Source organism: Poecilia reticulata, linkage group LG4 (assembly GCF_000633615.1).
Source record: "Poecilia reticulata strain Guanapo linkage group LG4, Guppy_female_1.0+MT, whole genome shotgun sequence".
NCBI classification, from domain to species: domain Eukaryota; kingdom Metazoa; phylum Chordata; class Actinopteri; order Cyprinodontiformes; family Poeciliidae; genus Poecilia; species Poecilia reticulata.
In genome coordinates, this window is record NC_024334.1 from 23,518,282 (window position 1) to 23,537,621 (window position 19,340).

Here is a 19,340-nt window from a genome sequence, read left to right on the forward strand (position 1 = left end):
TATTATTATTATTATTATTATTATTATTTCAAAACACTAATAATAATAAAAAAGTTCTTTAACTTTATTAAAGAACAAGAAATTAATCAACAAAAAGTGTTGAATGAATGACCCAACACAATAATCTCAGTAATTATTGTTTCAACAGGGTGTTGCGCAATTCTGTACATTTCAGTTCCATTACCAAAATAACTAGCAGAGCAGGAGTTTAAAATTAACTAATCAACCACGGCTGTRTTCAGGGGAGCGCTAATTAATAATCGCAAAATAAATATCAAGGTTGAAAACCTAATATCGTAACGGACTGAATGTTATGTTTTTAACATAATCTCTGCTCGGGTCGAGGAGCTCCGCTCGTAGCGGTTCCCATGGCAACGGGTGTGCTTTAATGACAAAGGGAGAGAAAGAGTAAAAATGTGCAGTGGTTTTGAGTTGATCTCCTGTTCGATTTGTTTTACCTTTGTTTACCTTTGCCTTGGCGCATCACAGCCGCTGTAGTTTCTGAACGTTCAATAAACGAYAAATTTGGACTAATTACCTGCATATATACGTCATTCACGACAAACAYGGTAAATATGTTTCATTAAGTATTTAACAAACAAATGGCTTCTWCCGCGATAATTATGTGAAATGAAATTAATTGTCTAATAAAAAACTAGTTTGGTGCTCTCTGGCGTCTTGCTTTGAGCTCGCAAATTGTTCATGTCTTTACATACCACAGTTAGTCAAAGTTAGTTTCTTCAGTTYTCTCCGGCTCTGTGTCTCTGTCTCTAGGTCTTTAACACTGCAGCTGGATCACTAGTGAGAAACTTTCCTCCCACACCTTCCAATGGTGGGGATCATAACAGATTCAGTTTCAGACCCATGGTGACTCACTTCTCCACCAGTTCTTTGTCTCTCAGTCATCTCCAAACTTTTCTTTGTCCCAACACTTTTACTCAGATCAACTCTCTCTTATCTTGATTTCTGTCACCCTTTAATTCCTCTAGTTTTTCATCCTGTTCCTTGAAATATTTCTGTCCTTTTTTTCAGTAGTTTGCAATTGAACTAACCAAGAACTGTCAGAAACAAAAACGCACAGTTTTTTGGAAACTTTACTAATAAAGGGAATTTTTTCCATTGATTTTAAAGTCCTAATAAGACCCAATAGTGTTTGTGGTTCTTGTGCAATAAAATGGAAAGAAACTCACTTGAATTCAAGAACGAATCAGATTAGTAAGAAAATTAAACTGCTTAACCTCTAATGCCATTTCAGTGCTTTCCTGATGTGGACAGTTCTTCTGAAGTCTCTCCAGTATTACTACATCCGCTCCTTTACAGTAAAGTTTCAACCCACCCTCTGGGTCACGTACTACAGAAAAAAAGAAGAAAAAACATGCTTTGTTTAGGCAAAATTAGTATTTTATTAGATTCAGAATATCTCTAAAATAATAATAATAATAATAATTCTGCTCCTACCTAGGACAGACATTCGCCTCCTTTTGCTGGTAAAGTCCAACAGCGCCAGCAGCTGGTACTGGCGAGTGGCACCCAGCTCTGAAACAACAACAAAATCTCTTGTTCTGGAAAGAAACACCCAGCCAAGCTCCCTGGCAGCCCCAACAAGAGTTTCTTCATCTGGTGATGCAGCCTGGTAAACCGGGAATCCTGGGAAAATATGGCCAACACACAAAGTAAACCTGTAAGCATCGGTCTCTGCAGATCTCAAATAATCTGGGACTGATTTCATAGTGCAGATGATTGGAATTTTTCCACTTATAAACATTTTAAAATTCATTATTTAAAATGTGAGAACTCAATACATCTATCTATCCATTCATCGTCTAAACCTGATTATCCTTGCTGGGCCTCAGCAGAGCGGCAGAGTTCACCCTGGACAGTCCGTCACAGGACAGCACAGAGACACACATGACAAGCCACTATGCACACGTAACCTACGGGCAATTTACACAGATCAATTAACCAAAAACTCCTGTTCTTGGACTGGACCTGCAGCAAATCTATCCATACAAATGGAGAACATGCAAAGTCCAATCAAAAAGAGTCCATAAACTTCTTGCTTCAAGCCATTACTTCTGCTTTACACAAGACGTGTCTCATGATATCTAGGAAGTAACTGAGAAGTGACAGGAAGTAAAGTCATGAATCGCTAAAGTCACGTAGTTTCTAAAAGAACCCACAGGAAGACAGGTGTTGCTTCAAGACTGATGACTAACAGTGTGGGGTTTTTTTTATGTCTACTGGAGAACCAGAGTTGATAAATGTAGAAATGAATCAGCGCAAGCAAGAAAGCTCACCTTCCTTCCATTCGGCCATGACGGTGTGACACAGAGCCAGCGCAGACAGAAACTGTGTGGCGACTGGACACCGCTGTCCTCTGAGCGTCTCCACTAGTGTGGGAGAGAACATACGCAGGCCACCGCTGGAGAACGGGTTCCAGCTCAAATCCATGGGCTGGGAAACGAAATTGGGAAAACGAGCAAGTAAAAGTTGTTACAGAATACCTTGTGATCAAGTGGATTCAATCTTTGACGTTATTTATTAACGCTGTATAAAAGGACAGATTTGTCATTGACACTGAATCAGATTAAACCTTCTCAGACCAACAAGATTATTTCTATTTGATAATTCCAGAATAATAAGATACATTTCTGTAAATTTTTTTTGAAACTCTTAGTTTAAAGTCAGAATTGTACATACTTTTTCTTAGTATTTGGTCAAATTGCCTTGTAAAATGCATGACTTGGATATTTGTTATTTGTGTCCTTTCACAAGCGTCTCGCAGTAAATTTCCTGAACATTTGGTTCATTCCTCCCGACAGATCTGACGTAACTGCAGGTGTGTAATCCACGTCGCTCATCCACATCCTTCCAGCCTAAACATTTCAATTTTGCTCTAATCAGAGAGCAGGACGCCTCTAAAAACAACTGCAGCGAGAGAAGGACCTTTGAGAACTCCTCTCTGGGATAATCTCTATAGATCAGGAGAGTCAAACTCCACTGTTCCTCCTACTTTCACTTGTGTTTCTGCTTCAACACACCTGAATCAAATAGTTTGATCATTAGCAGGACTCGGCAGTACTTTGCTGAAAGCTGGGAGATAACTCAGCCATTCGATTTAGGTGTGTTGGACCAGGGAGACATCTAAAAGTTGCAGGACATCAGCCCTCAAGGATTGGAGTTGGACATCTAAAAGTTGCCCTCAAGGATTGGAGTTGGACATCTAAAAGTTGCAGGACATCAGCCCTCAAGGATTGGAGTTGGACGCCTCTGCTTGATCCTCAGTTTAAATATTGGACTTGCAAAACCTGGATTTTCTTTACTGGCTCATGTGGAGGCAAATGCAAACCTTGCTTTTTAGTTTTCCTGCCCAACCAATTGTTTTAGTCTAATGGAGACTGAAACTGTATCTCGGTGTGTTCGGTACCTTTACATCCTCTGCACTGACTGAGGCGTCACCTGTGGGAGTGGAAAACATTTTCTGTTTACCTGACTACTAAACGGCACATTAAAAATCTTAACTAAATATCTGATATGCTTTTTAAAATGCTGGTTAAAAAGAGAGATAAAATAAAAAGAAAATAGACAAATGGTCTCTGCCAAGAACTGATGGATACATTTTTGATTTTGACACATAACACAGAGTAATCTTCAACCTGTGAACCTGTAATACAAAGCTCATCGTATTTACCGTAGATTTGTCCGGCGACGCAGCATTGTCTGAAGAGCAGGCGGTTCTGGGTCAATGTGCCAGTTTTGTCACTCAGCAGGTAACCTACTTGGCCGAGCTCCTCACTCAGAGAGGTATTCCTGGCCTCTGCAGGTTTGTCTGTCTGCTGCCAGTACATCTCCAAATCCCAGCCAATAAACTTGCTGTGAATTGTGTGTATCACCTCAAACCTTGAGACACACATATAGAGTAAATAAACTCATTAGGAATGGTTTATGTTGGCGCCATGTGGCTCAGTGATGGAGGCGGCACGCGGCATGCAGAGGACGTAGTTCCAGGTGTGGCTTACGCTCTGTTCTAATGAACAAAGATTTTGAAAACCAAAGAAATCATAGAAAAATAGACAGAAGCATGTCAGTCACAGGGGCAGATTTGTTGGTCAAACAACTCTCTGGAAAAGTGTTTCGGTTCGAAGCAAATATTTATTTATAAAACTTTTAAGCCTAGATAGAAAAGACAAATAAAATACCTAAAAAAAATAATAGATTTGATTTGTTGGTGCCACTAAGGAGATTATTAATCTGTACGTCAAAGTCATGGTCCAAACTATGAGCTGCCTTCGAGCTTTTTTATTTGAAACAAACTGTCAGGTAGATTGGGATTGTTGTGAGTATAATATGCAAGTAAAGGTAGTTAGAAAATGAGGCAAAGGAACCATCCAATACATCTCCAAGTCATTTCTGATCACATTGTTTGTCACGTTGTAATGACCACCAAGAGAAAAATATCTAGAAGAGCTTCACTATAGAAAGAAAAACACAAACAGGCCAGACATGTAGAAAAGCTTTTAAAATTTATGAAGAGAATCTTTTAGATTGAGAAGACAACCTTTCAAACCATTCATGGACAGCTTTTATAGTTTTTGTTTCTTTTGTACAGAGTTTTAGGATTAAGGCGACTGACTCTCTTCTCAGAATTTTTACTTTTGATTTCAGGAGATTTAAGTTTAAAGATTAAAGTTTAGAGATGAAAGTCAAAATTCTGAAATTAAGAGTCAGATTTTTCTTTCCTAATTCTTTCCTAATGGCCATAATTCTCTTCCTTAATAGTCTTTGTTTACCCCAGGAAAATATATTAAAAGCTACACTTATTTTATTTCGACTGTATTGACATCCTATCATTATTCTTCTCTATGCATTGATGCTTACAAAACTGACGATCTACTAAATATTCCAGTGGATCCAAATCATGTTACTAACGTGATGTAGAGCGCAATGGGCATGGCCGGGCTGAGAAGGATGATGTAACTCCAGTAGACGAGGAATCCGTTGTAAGCTGGGTTGCCGTCGACCACCAGAGCAGACAGGAACGATGTTTGGGTCATGACCTGATATGAAGACACGCCTGCACCGATGGCAAGGAGCAGAGCAGCCAGCAGAACCGACAGGACAATCTAGTGAACCAGAATAAAGACAAACAACATTTATAAGAACTACACAAGTCGCTACTTGCTTGTCTCCCCCTGTCCTTCACGAACTCACCCCGATTACCACTTTGTTGAAAACTTCCTCCAGTTGAGTTCTTTTTACTCTCAGTTTCCCGCAGTTTCTCAAGATTTTTGTGTCTGCGCCTGGCGTGGAAAAAAACCCCAACAACAAACAAAACAACAACCGTCATCTGCTACCTCTGCAGCACGATTCAGAAGACCACTCTGCAGTCACAGGGTTAGAGTTCAGGGCCTTGCGCCAGCGAGACTCTGCTGATGTACCCTTGAGCAACATGCTGAATCCCCTTAGCCCTCCGGGGACGTGTGACCCCAACGCGAAGGTCGAGTGAAGAGAGAAGTTATCTCACGCAGATCAATAAGGTATAGCATTATGCTTTCCAGAGATATTCTCTTAGACTCAACTCAACTATTTAAAGACACTGAAATTCATTTGAAAAACTGATATGACCGTTCAAGGCCAGAATACTTGTTGGAACTAACATAACACGACGTTGGATTTCTGATCAGGCTAAACTGAGGGCACACCACTAGGCAGTTTTTAGTTGCTGGTATAATGGCCATCTTTTAAAGAAATGTGACTGATCCCTTTAACTGCAATGGATTGGCGTCACGCAGCAGCTCTGCTTGGCCAAGCAATACCTGATCAATGATCACTTAGAGGACAGGGGAAGAGTGTAATCTCCCAGATTTTAGCACTTCACATTTTAAACTCAAAGCTGCAAGAGTTAAGCATTTAGTGTCATAATTAGATTCACACTCTGTTCTATTATTCATTGAAGTAAGTATAAACAGCACAGTACAAGTTAGTCTGAAAGAAACTGATCAGTTTGACAGCAGCTCAAGTCTGTTTCATAAATCAATTCCCCACCCAGTTTATTTGCCATAAAATTGTCGAATTTCCTGACTTGTAGAAAGTTTCATACCCAAAACGTCAGCAACAATATTAATAAATCTAGGTCTTTAAAGCTGCAGCATGTAACGTTTATTTAAAAAAAATGTGTTTTAAATTTTGATTAAAAGTATGAGACAGATAATCTGTAAAAAATAAAAAATTGAGCTCTGCCTTCTCCCTGAGCTCCCAGTACTAATTGCAGAAATACGCTACTCAGTCAGAAATAACCAGTCAGAGTCAGGAGGAGGGTCTTAACGCTGTCAGTCATGCTCATGCTCAACCCCTCTCTCTTAGTTTTTGCTAAACTACGACTGGTTCACTACAACATAGCTTGGCACAAATGCTAAGGCTAGTTAGCACAGCTACAGATAGTGGTGGATAAACTGTTTTCCTGGAAAGTCTACGTTGCTTCTCCATCATTAGCACCTTAAGCAGCATTGAATAACAGCACTAAAACACTTCCCCTGGTTTTTGATGGAGGGTAGTGCATTTCTTCAGTAGCTCAGGGAGGAAGTGAGGGAGCTTGATCTTTTCACAGGTTACCTGTCTCATATCATACTGTCACGACATCATGATGGTTTTAACAAATGTGGAATAAACATACTTTTGCATTAAGTTACATATTGCAGCAAAGTCAAACTGGTGCACCCAGTTCTGCTTTTAAAAATCAGAACTGGGTGCACCAGTTTGTGTGACCATCACTTCACCTTGAAACGAAAGGAGAGGCTCAAGTGTGTCTTTAAACACCCACATTTAATATGACATTCATTCCAAGGTGAGTGAATGCGCACCTTTACCAACACCGTATCTGTTATTTTAGACTTAATACTGAACTCTACCGGTGTATATCGTCAGGCCGTAGGCAAAGTCTGTGTTGCGTAGGACTGTTCCCCGAAGGAGGACATGTTCGTTTTCCAGGAGGAAGCACTCTCCTTGCCATTGTAGCTGACCTCTGAAAGTGTACAGGCGATTGTTGGGTTCCTCGCAGAGCACAATGCCTATAGGATTAAATGTTCACCGATTAAATTGCGCTCTTCTTTCAAAAGAGAACAACTTGGACATTTAGCCAGAAGAGAGGATATTTATTTACCATTAAAGGCTCCAAGGGCCTCCTCTGAAGGGTGAGAGGTCAGCTCATTATGTGTTGCGTCCAGCGCCTGCCGGTATTTAAGGTTGGTCTCGCTTGAAGAAGAAACAGATAGTTATTTAAAAATTAAATCATGCAGTCTCTTAAATAATATAGGGGATTTGCAAGTTTCAACCTTATGAGATAAAATAGCTGGACTTTTGCATCACTCAAAGTGAAGAGGCTTGTAAGGTGAGTAAAATAAACCTCCAAAGCTCGTTATGAAAACTGCAGCAAATTTTTTTGTGAGATTATACTAAAAAAATGTATTATAATTTTTATGTAAATAAATGTAGATTTAAATAAATCTACACTTATTTTATTTAAATGTAGATTTAAATAAATCTACATTTATTTAAACACTTTCCAATGTCATTAGTGGGAGTGCCAAAATTTGGAAGTGCTGTCTATCTATTATTCTTTCGCTTGTTTTTCACTTGCAAACATTTATGTTATGCTTTTCATTTTTGAAAGAGTAGTGTTGATTTGTGTGTACCGAGTGTCACATGTGCTGCTGTGAAAAACTGTTATTTCGTTTACTCGAAAAAACATACTTTCACTGTAAACATTTTCGTACGCGGTTTGAAAAGTTGATGTAGAAAGTCAGAACATTTTTTTTCACAGTCACTCTGCAGCTTTAGCAAACAGACTTATTGGTTTTTCCACATTTTGTTACCCATCAATATCAGCAGTCTCCACATAACACAAGCTATGAGGCTCAGAACTGGAGAGCAGAAGAAGATCAGCCTGGGAGCAAAGATAGAAATGTATATATTTATATTAAAGCAAATAGAAATGTTTGGTAGCAGAAAACTCTGAGCATAACTTATATTGCAGTTGCATTAGATTACCACACTTGCACGCTTTTTGTTCTATTCTGTCTTCAAAAGCAAATGAAATGATTTTTGAATAAAAAAAAAGCATTTCAGTTATTTTTTTATTAATTCATTGACTCACAGGAATGATTTGGTCTCTGCGGATCCTCAACACATCTCCAACACACACATCTTTCCACTGGGCTGTCATGAAACTGTAAGAAAAATAAAAAAAAATAAGGACAGTCTGTATTAAACTACGTACATGTATTAGATGATATATTTTAAAAGTAAAATTTTATATACATTTCATGTGTCATTAGGTGGATGTGTGGTGGATGGATGTACAAATTTTTTTGTGTATGTAATTAAAAAGCTATGCTGCGTATTAAAATAGGAAATAACCAAATAAAGATTTATTAAGCTCATCAAAACATTCTACTTTGAATTCTAAGAACATTAAGTTTATAATTCTTTAAAATTATAAAGGGATTATTATTATTATTATTATTATTATTATTATTATTTTTAATTTTGATTGATTATACATGTAGTATTACCCTATGGGGTGCAAATGAATAAACAACAAATAAAGTTGTTGTTTATGTTGCATTCAACCAAAGTTTTAGATCAAACTTGGATACATAATTAGTCTTACTGTCTAAATTCTCTCAAAAGAAGACAAAATACTTAAAATCTGATTGTGTCAGACCAGTGGTGGAGAAAGTACTCAAAAAATGTACTTAAGTAAAAGTACAAATACACAGACAAAACTGTACTCAAGTAAAAGTAAAACTACCACATTAACATTTGTACTTAAGTAAAAGTAAAAAAGTACTGGCTTTTAAAAATACTTAAGTATTAAAAGTAAAAGTACTTGTTGAATGCATTACCTAATCACTAATATCATTAAGTGAACCGATCGTATTTAATTTGAATACATCAGAAATGTGCCATTTTAATGAACAATGCCACAGATAAAGCATGTTTTTRTTGTGTTTACTCTGTAACATAGTTTAGACTTAGATATGTGATTCTATGCATCATAATTTCAGGGATGGAAACATCTGRTCTCCTGTCCTAACATAACATGAACTTCACTTTTTTTGCCACTAGTGGCATTTATTTTGAAAGAAATCCAACTGGCAGGGGAGGATATGGAACCAAGGAGCCACGTAGCAGAGTTGTAGTCTAGACCAGACCACCRAACCCGAGACCAAATCTCGGCACCCCGCTACGTGACACAATAAAATTAAGTGCACCTATCAAAATTGCTTCTCAAATTGATCTGAAAGATCCACATTCCCATAAAAACACCTACATATTAAATACCTAGGGCTGAAATAAATTTAACCAATATGAATACAAACTTCATTCTGTTTTGCTTTTATCTCTGTGCCACAATCCACAGAGCTCTCCTGCGATTCCTAAAAAAAAATAATGCCCTGGGCCGTTGCCCATATTGCCAATGTCAGAAACCAGAACTGTCTGACAACAGACACGTAAGTCACGTTATTGCTTGGATTTTACGGCGCCATCTTAAGTCCCTGAACTTCACATTTTAATGGACAAAAAGCGCAACGCGACTTGGATGTAACGAGTAACGCGACAGTTTTGTAGAAATGTAGTTAAGTAAAAAGTACAGATACTGACTTTAAAATGTAGTGGAGTAAAAGTAGAAAGTACCCATTATTAAATCTACTTAAGTAAAGCACAGATACACGAAAATTATACTTAAGTACAGTAACGAAGATACTTCCCACCACTGTGTCAGATACAGTTCTGTTTACACGCACTTGGATGCTAAGGTCTTGAATGCTATGTAAATATTGGGCTTTGGGCAATTAATTTATATGAAATGTATTTCAGTTGTGCTTGAAAAAGTTCATTCTGGAGCAGGTTCCTGGTTGCTCTTTTGTCATCAAAAATGAACATTTTAGATTCATCTTTAAAGACCTAAAATTAATTTCTTTTATTTTTTTTCTTTTATTTTTTTTTTTGCCTAAGGGAAGTGAAGGTAAAATCTTCACTGCAGGAGAACATGCTTGTCACGGCCCTCTGATTTTCTCGGAAGCTGCTGTGCGTTTTTGCCCCTCTTTGATTCATGAAGGAACCATTTAGGGATTCACTCATTTACACTTCATTAGAGATTCATTAGTGGACCGTTTCAACCGCGATGCTGCACTGACTCCTGCGAGAATAACCCACTGCCTTTGTCCTCACCTCTGGGAGACGAGTACGTCACAGGGTCGGGAGTTAATCTCCGAGTCGCAGCGTCGCCTTGCCTGCACCGTGGTGGAGACGCAGACACCGGCAGGGTGGGAAGAGTGGAAAAGAGCATTAGAGCCGAGCCGGAGACCGGTGGCAAAGTACAGGAGTTCAGAGTGATGGACAAGGAGCAAGCGAGAGGGAATGAGGGCGGCCATGAAGGGCTGAACAGGAGGAAGGAGAAAGGAGAGATGCCATTACGAGGCTCTACAGTGACACCAGCTGGGAGATTTACACCCTCCACTAAATGATTAGTCAATAAAGAGGGGTCAAGCAAGCGTTTCACCCAGAGCTGTTAACGACCGTAACTCACTGATGCACTTAACTAGAGAATTCTCCATGCAAAACATCACGCCTGCATTTAAGAGAAAAAGCTTTAATGATAGGAAAGAAAATTAATGCCATGAGGATGACTGCTTTTGTCAATGAGGAGAGGACGGGGAGTCAGTGAGGACAATGAAGGAGAGAAAAGGGAGGACACACAAGCTTGAGTAGCAAGAGGCTAAATGCGTGAGGCTGGTCATGAATACTGTGACGTGTTTTTATCAGCCCCTAGCATTTTTTTTTATTATTATTATTTTTACCAGAAACAATCAGCTTGGATGTGATTGATCATCTTACCATGTCACTGGCTAAATCTTTGAGTCCTCTCACAGAGAGCACAACCAAGAGCGGGATGATGGTGATGTACCAAGGTATGGAGGAGATGGCAGGGACACACTGGAAACAGCCGTAAAGCAGAGATTTCAAAAAGTAAAATAAAAAAAAGCATACATACAATGTTGTTGTAGCTATTAGAACACACAAAACAGAAAAAAGTAAAAAAAATAAAAGCAAATATTTACACTCCTTATTAGGCAAAACACATTACAGATGCTGCATATAGAGAATTACAAAAGCATTGACCCCACTTTAGCGTTTCAATAATTTGTGATTTTACTAACTCCAACCTCGATGTATTTTGCTTTGATTCCATGAAGGAAAAAAAATCAGTTAATTCTAAGTACAAGTGCAACGATATTTGGTTTCTGAATCTCAAAACAACCCAAACACCGACGTAACCTGCGTGTCAAAGAAGGCGACACCAAAACAGAACTTTACAGCCATCATGGAAAACATTATGTAAAGTAAAAACAAAACACTCCTTTAGTGATTGCTTGGAGAGCTAGACTTGATTGATGGATGATAAGATTATTTTTCACTAAACAATTTAAAATCCATGCATTACTTCACTTCCACATCACAGTTCTGACCTATTTTAAGGCGATCTCACAAAATGTAAAAAAAAAAATACCAGAAAGTTTGTAATTGTAACATGACAAAATGTGGACAGCTTGAAGGTGTTTCGGCACTTTTTTGCGAAGGACTCGGTAATACATACACATATTAACGTCTATTCAAGTCTGAAGCCCAGCTTACAGCAGAGCGCTTCATTTAAGATTCAAAATGGAGCGAGAGGGGACAGCAGAGGTTTTCGTCTGACCTGCAACACCACCATGAGGAGAAAGTAGACATTAGCAGCTCGCTGGAACTGCTCAAACAGCGTCAGGGGCAGGAAAGTCAGGAGGGAGTACTTGTGGCTGCGCACCACATTGTCCTGGCAACAATAAGGAAGAGCAACATGGGGTTAGACAGCGAGGAGCTCGATTCAGAAGACATGGGACAACATGTCTAGTGGTTTTGTGGAAGCTGAGACTTACTGAGTATCGTCCCCTGGTGAAGCACAGGAAAGATTTCCTCTGTTTGTGTTTGTGATAGCGACGGCTGTTTGCCTTCACCTCCCATGTGAGGCCTGATGGATGGAGGTTTTTTTCAGCTTAGAAACCTTTTTCCAAACAGCCCCTTAAAGCTCAATGTTTATTAAAGCATGTATTATATATTGATAGTGCATGCAAATAGTTTTGGATAATCATTTGCATGAAGATATGTTTTCAGAAACTTTTAGAACACACGAACAATGAAGGTCTCAAAGAAACGCAGACTTTGTTTTCATGAAGGAGCGGCTGACGTGCAAATATATGCTGCATAAAGATGATCCCTCATAACTAACAATTCAACCAGTTTGGATGAACTCGCACCGACGTTTCATGGCAAATTCACAATGCTTCAGTTTACTCTGTTCTGATTATATCCTAATAAGTATAACAGAAAAAGAAAACAATCAAAGTGTAAAATGAAAAAGAAAAGTAAGGATTCAATATCAAACTACACGTACCAGATTCGAAGTCTTCTTTGGACATCCTGCTCTGAAGAGTCTGACCTTTACTGCACTCTGGTTAAGTGGAAAACTGATTGATGAGATGATCTGACAAGCTTTTGCAGTTTTGCGCCTCGTTGCAGGTGTTTAACAATACTACTACTTATACCACAGCACATTAAGAAGAAGATTGATGCTACTGATTCCCCTGCCAGCAGTCACTGTGGCACGCTAAACGACAACTGCAAAAACAAAAAACAAAATGTTACTATGGGGAACTAAAGACTAACCTGTGCTTGCCCTCTTTGTGCAGGACTTCAGAGAAATGCAGCAGCCTTCTCAGACAGACTTACTTTGAAAGTCGTGAAAGAAGCGTGAGGCATGAGCAGCTCAGATTCAGGCATTAAAATCTAACCTGCAAACTAAAGATAGGTTAGTCAGCACACAGTTTGTGAATTATTTACATGCAAAATGTAGAATTGCTACCAAAATCCATTTTTACATCTGTTATTCTATAACTTTGTTGTTTCACAAGACAGATAATATATTAAAAAAAAAAAGAACCTACAAGAGTTAAAGAATTATGAGCCTTTACCTGGACTGCGCTAAATTCCTCGTTACTCTCCGGCAGCACAATGACATAGCTGAACTGTGATTCCCTGCGCTCCAGCGACCACGGAGAGAGATTAGCACGGTTGTTTTCATAACAATCCCGAATCTCCATTTGCATAATACAAATCATTTTCTATTCACTTCTCTCAGCATCATGCTCACCGCGCCTTTGTTGCACAGGTGCACACTTCAGGATTACACAATGCACTTTCAATTCACCTGAGGAAAGGAAGACTAAAGGAGGAGGAGCATCGTGTCTATAAACCTTTCAGAGAGCCGTTTAGTTTAATTCAACTCTTACGGTCATCACCTACTGAAAGAGATACGTAAAATCGACTGGGAGCGACTTTCGTGTTTGAAGGAATCACATTTTTAAAAGGCACAGCGAGTGATTATCAGCTGACCTAAATCTCTAAAAAATCTTAGAGAGTCTTTCCGGCACTGTGATAATGGCGCTTTTGTACAGTACAAGCACTGGGAGTATTGGTTTACAGGTGTGTGAAAGCTGTGAGGCTTTGTGATCAGGCAAACCCTTATTCTAATTATTTGTTTTCACAGATTTACAGCAACCTTTGCTTTAACTTTATTAGCATTATTCTCTCCTAGGCTCTCATCAAAATTAGTATAAACTATAAAAATGACATTTAAATATAAACCTTGGTTAATTATAGTTTATTGCCCAGTTTCTAAACTGTAAACAGTGTGGTTTCAATGGGAAAGGCTTCTCTTGACCCTTTGTCACTTTATATTTTTCCATAAAAACAATACAATTGGGAAAAATACAACATTTTAACCTATTTTTTGTGTTGCAGTAGGTTCCAAATATGCAATATTTCACATTTAGCAAGCTGAATTTATTTTACAAAATAAAGCAGGCCTGTCATGACACTGTGGGGGAAATGAGCGTTTTGACTTCTTCAAGAATCTAATGCCACCTGGTGGAGGTGAGCAATAACTGCAGCTTAACTATTGAGGGAGAGGTCAAAGAGGGTCAGTGTGTAAACAATGGCAAGGCTGAACAAAAAAATAAGTTTACTGGATTGATGCACACTAAATGACAGTTAAATGTACTATTTGTGGTTTCATATCTCTTTGTCTCATTTCTTTTCCCTGAGTGAGGTTGCCCCCCACAAAGGCCACACCACCAACACCTGAGCGTGTGCGCATCTTACGTCTTATATGTGTCTGCACGTGAATGCGCGTGCGTATCTAGGGCGATCTTTTCCTATCTATTTTTACAGTTGGGTTGTGCAGCAGAGTGGTTAGGGTAACGTGCTGGTGGTGTGGTACTGGTGCTCTCAGGCCTACGCAAACAAATGACAGTCGATAGGCCAAACATTTTTTCCCCCCACAGTTTAACCGTTGCCCAACATGGCAGTCGAACCCCACAACCAATGGACAAGGTGCAAATTTTACAGAGAGAAATGTGGTGGCAGGTGGGACTGGGAGGGGGACTCTTTTGCTCCAGGATGTCAAGGGCATGGGGCTGCAGTAAACTGAAAGATTGTAGTCTTACCAGAAAATTGTCTATTTAAAGGAATGCCTGCTGCCTGCGTAGGTTACAATAGGTTATCCATTGCAATACATAGCAGGACGTCAATTATTAATCTATAATGTATGCATTCCTTTACTAAAGCCCTCGTGGACCTTGAATTTTTTTCATATTTTGCCACTTTACAGCTGTAAGCCTCATTGGATTTTGCCTGTACTTTATCTAATAGATCAGTGCTAAGTGGTGTGTGGAGCAAAATAATTCAAAACATCAAGATTTTTAACAAATAAAAATATTTTGCTTTCATTATTTATTTGCACTACATAAAATCTAGCGCACCCATCTTAGTGGACAGAGTTCGACTTTGTTCAATTTATTCTCAGCATAAATAGATTAGTTCCTCCTAGGATTGGCAGTGAACAAACAGCATCAAGAAGATCAAGGAACACACCGGACTCATCAGGATTTTGGAGAGGTTTAAAGCAGGGCTGGGTTGTAAAACAATATCCTGAGCTTTGAGCAACTCACATAGAAAAGTGAAATGGCACATCAGTCTAATCACAACTTGCCAAGGGAAAGACATGGAGGTGGCAGCTTCAAGCTTTGAGGTTGCTTTTCTTCAACAGGGTAAACTGGTCATGATGGAAAGATAGTTAGAGCTAAATACGAAGTAGGTTCAGGAAGAAAACCAGTCAGAGGCTTCAAAGGACTTCAGATTTAGAAATAGGTTACATTTTTAACCTATTGCTACTATTATTGCATACAAGACAATAGTATCATACTATTGAAGTACTGCCAGATTTTCATGGCAGTACTTCAGATCTGAGCCAAGTAGTTTCTATTCAACGTATGAGCTTGAGCTATTTTTGTAAATAATTGGTAAAAATGTTGGCAAAAGAAAGGTGCTCTTTTCTCCACTGCCTCTACATGCATGGTCAGTCTAAGCAGAGCTAACACCATGCAACAGACTATTCACTGTCTGTGTGTTTAGCCAGTGAATGCTGCAGTCAGATGGGTTTCCTTGGATAGATAACTATTTTACCAATCAAAAATATATTGAACCAAACGTGAATGTAGTGTTTCATAACTAAGATGAAATTATAATAGAAACACACTGCTAAAAATGGCTTAATATAAATTGCATATATATATATATATATATATAGCTAAAACCTTAGCTGCTGATCATAAAAATAAAATGTATATCTCAGTGTTAAAGGTCTGATATGGCAGCCTAATCTCAACACTGCACTGTGGATGACAATGTAGTAAAAGAAAGATGTTGATTCAAACATGTTGTTTTTATTCATGAAGGGCTTCAAAGCAGTGTTTGTTTTGAATCGGAAACATATTAAGGAAGTGAACCTTTTTTAAAGAGTTGTTTGTCACCGTTAAGGCAGAAAACCAACCGTCATCACAAGCACAACAAGAACAGACCCCCACTCAACCCCATGTCCAAAAGTCCCTATCAACATGATAAACAGGTTCCTTATGACAAATATCTGAAAAAATCATGAGTAAGACGTGACTATATGACGTAAAACCAAAACAAAAACAAAACTAGCCTGCAGGAAAATGCAGCGTTGTTGGGTCAAAAATCTTTAAGCTAGATCTTCCTTTAAAATGCATAAAATGACAACATCCATTGCTGTAATTGGATTCTTGAGCACTGAGCAACCACAGTGAAACATTACTGTTTATTAGGAAAAAAAACAAGCATGAACTAATTGTAAGGCATTAATCATTCTGGAAACAACACACCAGCAAATGACAACAAATGACTACCCTGTCTCTGAAACTCTTGAAATTTGCATATGATTCCACTGCTAATAGTCTGATTCAGAATGATGACGAGTCTGCACAGGCAGTAGGTGCATCTGCTGGTCCATTGGTGCAGTTAGGAACCCCACTTAACCTCAGTGGAGTGTAATGCGCTCCAGACAATTCAGATGATAGTGAGTTTCCAGTTGAACTTCCCCCACAACCTGTCACCTCAATATTTAACCATTTTTCTTTGCGCAATATTTGGAAGAAGGTCCAGCAAATTATATTATTCTTTTATAATCTTAAGAAAGGTCAAGCGCACTACCTATGGTACATACATTGCTTTGTAAATATAATAGTACCAATGGATTTTCTTTTATATTTTTGTCCTTTTTGTCACAATATAACAATAAACTTACATTTATCAGGGATCTGGGGTGTGTTGTGCCTTTGTGGTGTTTTTTTTTTCTCCACTGAGCTGCAGGTTCCTCAGAGGCTGGGCCTTGAGCACTGTGCTCCCATACACTCCTGCTATCCATCAAACCCAATCAGCTGAAAATTAAACGTTGGTTTGACAATTTGAGCAGCTTAAATTGCTAAACCGGCATTTAAGGTTTAATGCAGTGTCTCACTTCTGAACAGTAACAAAGTTCTCTCTAAGATATCTTTTCTTGCTTTTGCCCAGAATGTGAAACTTCTCCTCTGATCTATTTATGCAATAACACTCTGGGCAACTTTGCTTTAAGACCAGCAGCAAGTGGCAAGCCTTTTTTTTTTTTTTTTCTGGAACGTTCAAACTCTTACCTGGTTGCTCTCCGGTCTTTCACCAGAACCTTCCTCAGTGACAAGGCTCCAGGATTCAGCTCACCACACCAATCAACACTTTCTGGACTCGGCTCTTTCTTCCCTTAGTCTCTGAACAGTAAAGTCGAATCATTAGTTTCTATTCCTACAATTTTCTTCAAGGTACTGCTCACCCGTCTTCCTCACGGTGATACACCAGCCGGAGTTAAAGGAACACCTCGGACCCAGAGTCACTCTGAAACATTGTATCCAACTTGTTAAGCTTTCATTGTTGCCTCCTGAGATTTTCTCATAGGTCAGAAGTTTGCCACAAAATGTGCCAACTCATCTTTTTTAGGGAGGTATTTTAGGTGAAGGAACAACAAAAAGGAAAACTTGTCAAAATCCTGCAGATTAAGAAATCTGGTCCTTGCACTGCCTTCAGATCCACAACCCTACATCCATCCAGCTGGGTCAGCTGAACCAGGTGAACCTTCATTTCAGTCTAAGCTCTTTTGAAGCTTGTAATTGTTATGTCATTCCCTTTCCTTTGAGCTCAATCAAGACTCTTGTCATCTCTGATCATTTTATTTGTACCTGCTGAGGAAAATGCAAACCTAAGGTAGGCTGCCACCCTAACACTTTACAGAGCAGACGGTATTTTCAGGGTGATTTGCAGTGTTGCTTTTCCATCGCTCTTGCAACCTTGCATTTAAGTCAGATTTGTTCCCACTGACCAATTCACCTTCTTCCTGAGGTTTGTGTCTTGACAAATTATCCTCCTTTAGCATTTTTAAGAGCCAGATTTGTGAAGCACATGCTTAAATTACTTCTCTAGTATTTTATCATCTGGCATTCATGCTGTTTATGCACTTTCACGGAACATTCACTCTTTCCACATTTTGTGCTACAGCCATTATTGATTCTACGTCCAAATACACCATTATGAAGATGGAAAAAAAAGTGTTTGGTAAATGTATTAAAAATGAACAATCAAGAAATCACATTTATAAAAGTGTTCACACCCTTTACACTGAAGCCCAAAATTGTTCTATTTCCACTGATCAGATGTTTCTAAAGCTGAAATTAAGCCAACCGTCTCTGCAGCTACAGACCAATCAAGCCTGTATATTAGCGTGGCCAGATGAAAGTTACTCCTTAATAAAAGGCAAATGGCATTTGTCTTTTTTTTCTTCCACTTTACAATCATAAATTGCTTTGGTTGCTCAAAATATACCTATAAATACGTTAAAGTTGGAGATTGTAACATGAGAACAAGCTAAAAGTCCTATATGGGTGGCTTAAGAGATATTTGATTAGTACATTCTCTATAGGTTTCTTTAGGTTGTTTTGCTCTCTATAGAGAGTTTCTGCAATCATTATCAAATGTGTAGTTTATATGTATCAGGTGGAAGTTCCTTTTGTCTTGGTCTGAACCTGAAAAAGCCTTGGTTTCATATGTTGACGACTTAATAAAGCTGAACTGTGGTCATGCAGTTGGAATGGGCAACACTTCTATCAAACTGAAGGTAGGAATAGTCTAGAGTATTAATTACGAACCCACCGTACAGTAAGACGGCTTACAAAGTAAAGCGCTAAATTAAAAACTACTTATAAATAGCTTTTAGACTGTTAAAGAGTACGAAACACGCACTGAGGTCATTGAAACCAGTCAGTGCTGTGAACAGAAACTTTGTTTTGCAAAACCTGGAGCCACGTCTTATTTACATCAACAAGTTTCAAATTCTTAGAACTGACTAATTAGTAAGGATGTCATTTCACACATGCAGACATAATTCAGACTGTTTTAGTTGTATCTAGTTATGATTCACAGCTCTGCTGTCACAGTAGCTTAAAGTGAGAAACAAGAGGAGGAGATGTAAAATTTAACTTCCCTTTTCTAATGAAAATAGCCTGTTAAAGATGATGTGGCTTTAAGATTACATTTTCCTCTACAGTAGCCAGGATGCTGCTTGTCTTAATATACCATAATAGACCATAATTACTTCTTGAATGAAGTGAGCCAATGTGTCATCCGCAAGTAAATTTATTTTGTCATTGTTTAATCATAGTAGGTCATTTTTTAGCAAACATTTTGATAGCTTTTCAACATGTCCGTTGGTTCCAGTTTTCCTTCTGCGTATGGAAATGGCTTGGTGACGAAATATTACTAAGCGTCACAAAAACAGGAGATCTTAATCGTTTTTTTTTTTT

General features: G+C 38.6%; 1 protein-coding gene across 4 annotated transcripts in view; it reads right to left on the bottom strand.

Moving 5' to 3' along the window:
- The window catches only part of atp8b3 (ATPase phospholipid transporting 8B3), a 29,282-nt gene extending 12,105 nt beyond the window's left edge, over positions 1-17,177 (bottom strand). Inside the window, exons 1-18 of one of the 4 annotated variants that reach the window (XM_008407125.2) lie at positions 17,148-17,177; positions 12,829-12,897; positions 12,494-12,717; positions 11,979-12,070; positions 11,762-11,875; positions 10,900-10,998; positions 10,234-10,295; positions 8,153-8,225; positions 7,872-7,942; positions 7,160-7,251; positions 6,909-7,067; positions 5,212-5,300; positions 4,930-5,123; positions 3,692-3,900; positions 3,428-3,459; positions 2,298-2,454; positions 1,459-1,647; positions 1,239-1,351 (exon numbers count right to left, since the gene is read on the bottom strand). In XM_008407125.2, the coding sequence (XP_008405347.1) occupies positions 1,239-1,351; positions 1,459-1,647; positions 2,298-2,454; positions 3,428-3,459; positions 3,692-3,900; positions 4,930-5,123; positions 5,212-5,300; positions 6,909-7,067; positions 7,160-7,251; positions 7,872-7,942; positions 8,153-8,225; positions 10,234-10,295; positions 10,900-10,998; positions 11,762-11,875; positions 11,979-12,070; positions 12,494-12,518 (1,770 nt within the window). In that variant the 5' untranslated portion in view covers positions 12,519-12,717; positions 12,829-12,897; positions 17,148-17,177. Of the gene's footprint in view, positions 1-1,238; positions 1,352-1,458; positions 1,648-2,297; positions 2,455-3,427; positions 3,460-3,691; positions 3,901-4,929; positions 5,124-5,211; positions 5,301-6,908; positions 7,068-7,159; positions 7,252-7,871; positions 7,943-8,152; positions 8,226-10,233; positions 10,296-10,899; positions 10,999-11,761; positions 11,876-11,978; positions 12,071-12,493; positions 12,718-12,828; positions 12,981-13,070; positions 13,365-17,147 lie in introns of those variants that run through there. The other 3 variants (XM_008407124.2, XM_008407126.2, XM_017304564.1) reach the window with 3 other exon arrangements.
- Between the last annotated feature and the right edge of the window lie 2,163 nt (positions 17,178-19,340).